Below are 2,068 nucleotides of genomic sequence, written 5' to 3'. Positions count from 1 at the left end.
TTTATGTTTACAGAATATAAAAGTTCTGTCTTGTTGTGCAGCTTAACAGATAAAAATTACTGCCTCAGACATTGACTAGAGGCTTTCCATACAAATATAATAACTACCACTACTGTAGTAATTTCCAGAAATGCCTACCAAAGCATCTACATGCAAAGCACTAATAGTGAACATACTTATCAGACATGAAAAGGCTAAATTTCTGAGTACATGAAAACTTCACACGTTTCTTTGAACTAAGAATAGCAAATAAAATCATGTTCTTAAAGAGATCACAAATATAAGTATGATGCAAAACTGCAACAAGATAAAGCAAATCCTCCATGCAGGCTGTTAAATTTATCATTACCTTGGCTTGCAGTCGGCCTCCTAGCGTTGACCTGGCATGGTAGATCACAATGAGAACATCCCCCTGGACTGTTATACCTAGTGGAATTACTGCTTTCCCATCTTCAATTTTAAACTCCCTGAAGAAAAACAAATATCCACAGTTATTTTTGTCTTTAAAAGAAATAGCATATTAACTTTTGTTTAGTTTGGTTTCTCCGAAGTCTTCAATATCAACTCATAAAAATCTGCTCCAAATTCTTATTACAGAGGAGGGGTTCAATCTAAGTTATTAAAACTTCAAAGCTGCTCTAAAATTAACAAGAGTAACAGTTGCCTACAGGAGAGAACAGACATATTTAGACTCTTAGTTTTCAAATTAAACATGGGAGAAACATGTCTTCAAGGAGCTGCTCAGAAATGTAAGGGACAGGATACTAGGAAGAAAGGTGTTCCAAAGAAAGATGCCATGAGAAATTGTAGCTGCACTGCTGCCTCTTGAGGGACAGCATTAGAGAAAAAGAGCAGAAAAACAGCCCACAGCTGCTTTCTTTCTTAGTCTCCTCAAATTCCTTAAACTCCTTATGGGGCTTTGATTTGTAGGAAAGCTAGGAAGACTTCAGTACTCTCTCATCTTTCTGCTGCCTGTGACTATCTACACCTAGCACTTCTAGTACTATTTGCAATTCCTGTGCTGTATTACAACAGAAGCACCAGAGCTGTACAGGAGCTAAAAAGTACTCCCCTCACACCTACACCATGCATGATGGATCCTTACTACTTTCATGACAAACACAATGTTCAGTTCAGTAGAGTACTCCAGGGTTCAACCTTCCCAGTTTACACTACACGGAGTGAGAGGAAAGAGTCTTGCTTATTTCTTCCGCCAGTTCTCACTGTGTCACCGCACTGCCATCCCCTTGTTCTGCAGAAACAGAGCCAAGCTGCTACTATAACCACATTGTCTCTTTCCCATGATTCACCTTTCAAGATCAGCTAGAAGGGTACAGAGAAGCCGTTCCATGTGTCAAAGAAGTGCTCACCCAGCACATGCAAAATCACGCTCTCTTCACTGTACGTACTTCATATTTAGATCGGTCTAGAAAACACATAACGTGCTGTTTCAGAGTAAATCTTAACCCATACTTACTTCATTTTGTCATATTCCTGGGAGGTAGTGGTTACTCTCTCATCTCCCACATAAACTTCACAAAAAGGTCTGCAGCCATTACGCTGCTTACTGAAAAGAGGAACTGGAGTCATGACGATTGATCTGACAAGGATGGGCTTGCTGTGAGGAATAATGGGTTCTTCAGCCATCATGTCACACATATATTCAATGTATCTGCCAAAATCAAAAGTGAGTCATTTAACCAGAGATCTGGATTCTAAAAATTGGAGAACACATCTCTCCATATCCAGCCAATGAGCAATGAGAAATAACAGCAGAACACTGGAGACACTTAAGAGAACTTCCAGCAAGGATGTTTTCAAACCTCACAGAATTTCACATAAGAAAAATGAAATAGAAACATGAAGAAATATTTATGATCCCTAACCAGATTTTCAATTTGACAGCAACACAGTTTCTGTATAAAATCCTGATGGCTGCATCACAAGTCACAGAAATCAACTGCCCAGAAATCCGAATACAACACTGCATATGAATTCACCCACACCTGTGTCCCACCTTCCAGAAAATTCCAAAAACCAAAGTGGATAAATGTAACATCACTCTTTC

At 39.1% G+C, this 2,068-nt stretch overlaps 1 protein-coding gene across 1 annotated transcript in view; it reads right to left on the bottom strand.

Moving 5' to 3' along the window:
• Positions 1-349: 349 nt before the first annotated feature.
• Positions 350-2,068, bottom strand: part of LOC104280321 (cyclin-G-associated kinase-like) — a gene marked incomplete at both ends in the record, with an annotated part of 22,416 nt that continues 20,697 nt past the window's right edge. The window contains 2 exons of the mRNA XM_009877937.1: positions 350-467; positions 1,478-1,672. Of these exons, the coding sequence (XP_009876239.1) occupies positions 350-467; positions 1,478-1,672 (313 nt within the window). The remainder of the gene's footprint in view (positions 468-1,477; positions 1,673-2,068) is intronic.

The sequence above is a fragment of the Apaloderma vittatum genome, unplaced genomic scaffold (assembly GCF_000703405.1).
Source record: "Apaloderma vittatum isolate BGI_N311 unplaced genomic scaffold, ASM70340v1 scaffold2641, whole genome shotgun sequence".
In the NCBI taxonomy this organism is placed as follows: domain Eukaryota; kingdom Metazoa; phylum Chordata; class Aves; order Trogoniformes; family Trogonidae; genus Apaloderma; species Apaloderma vittatum.
Note: the sequence above shows the minus strand (reverse complement) of the source record. Positions and strands in the feature narration are given on the sequence as shown.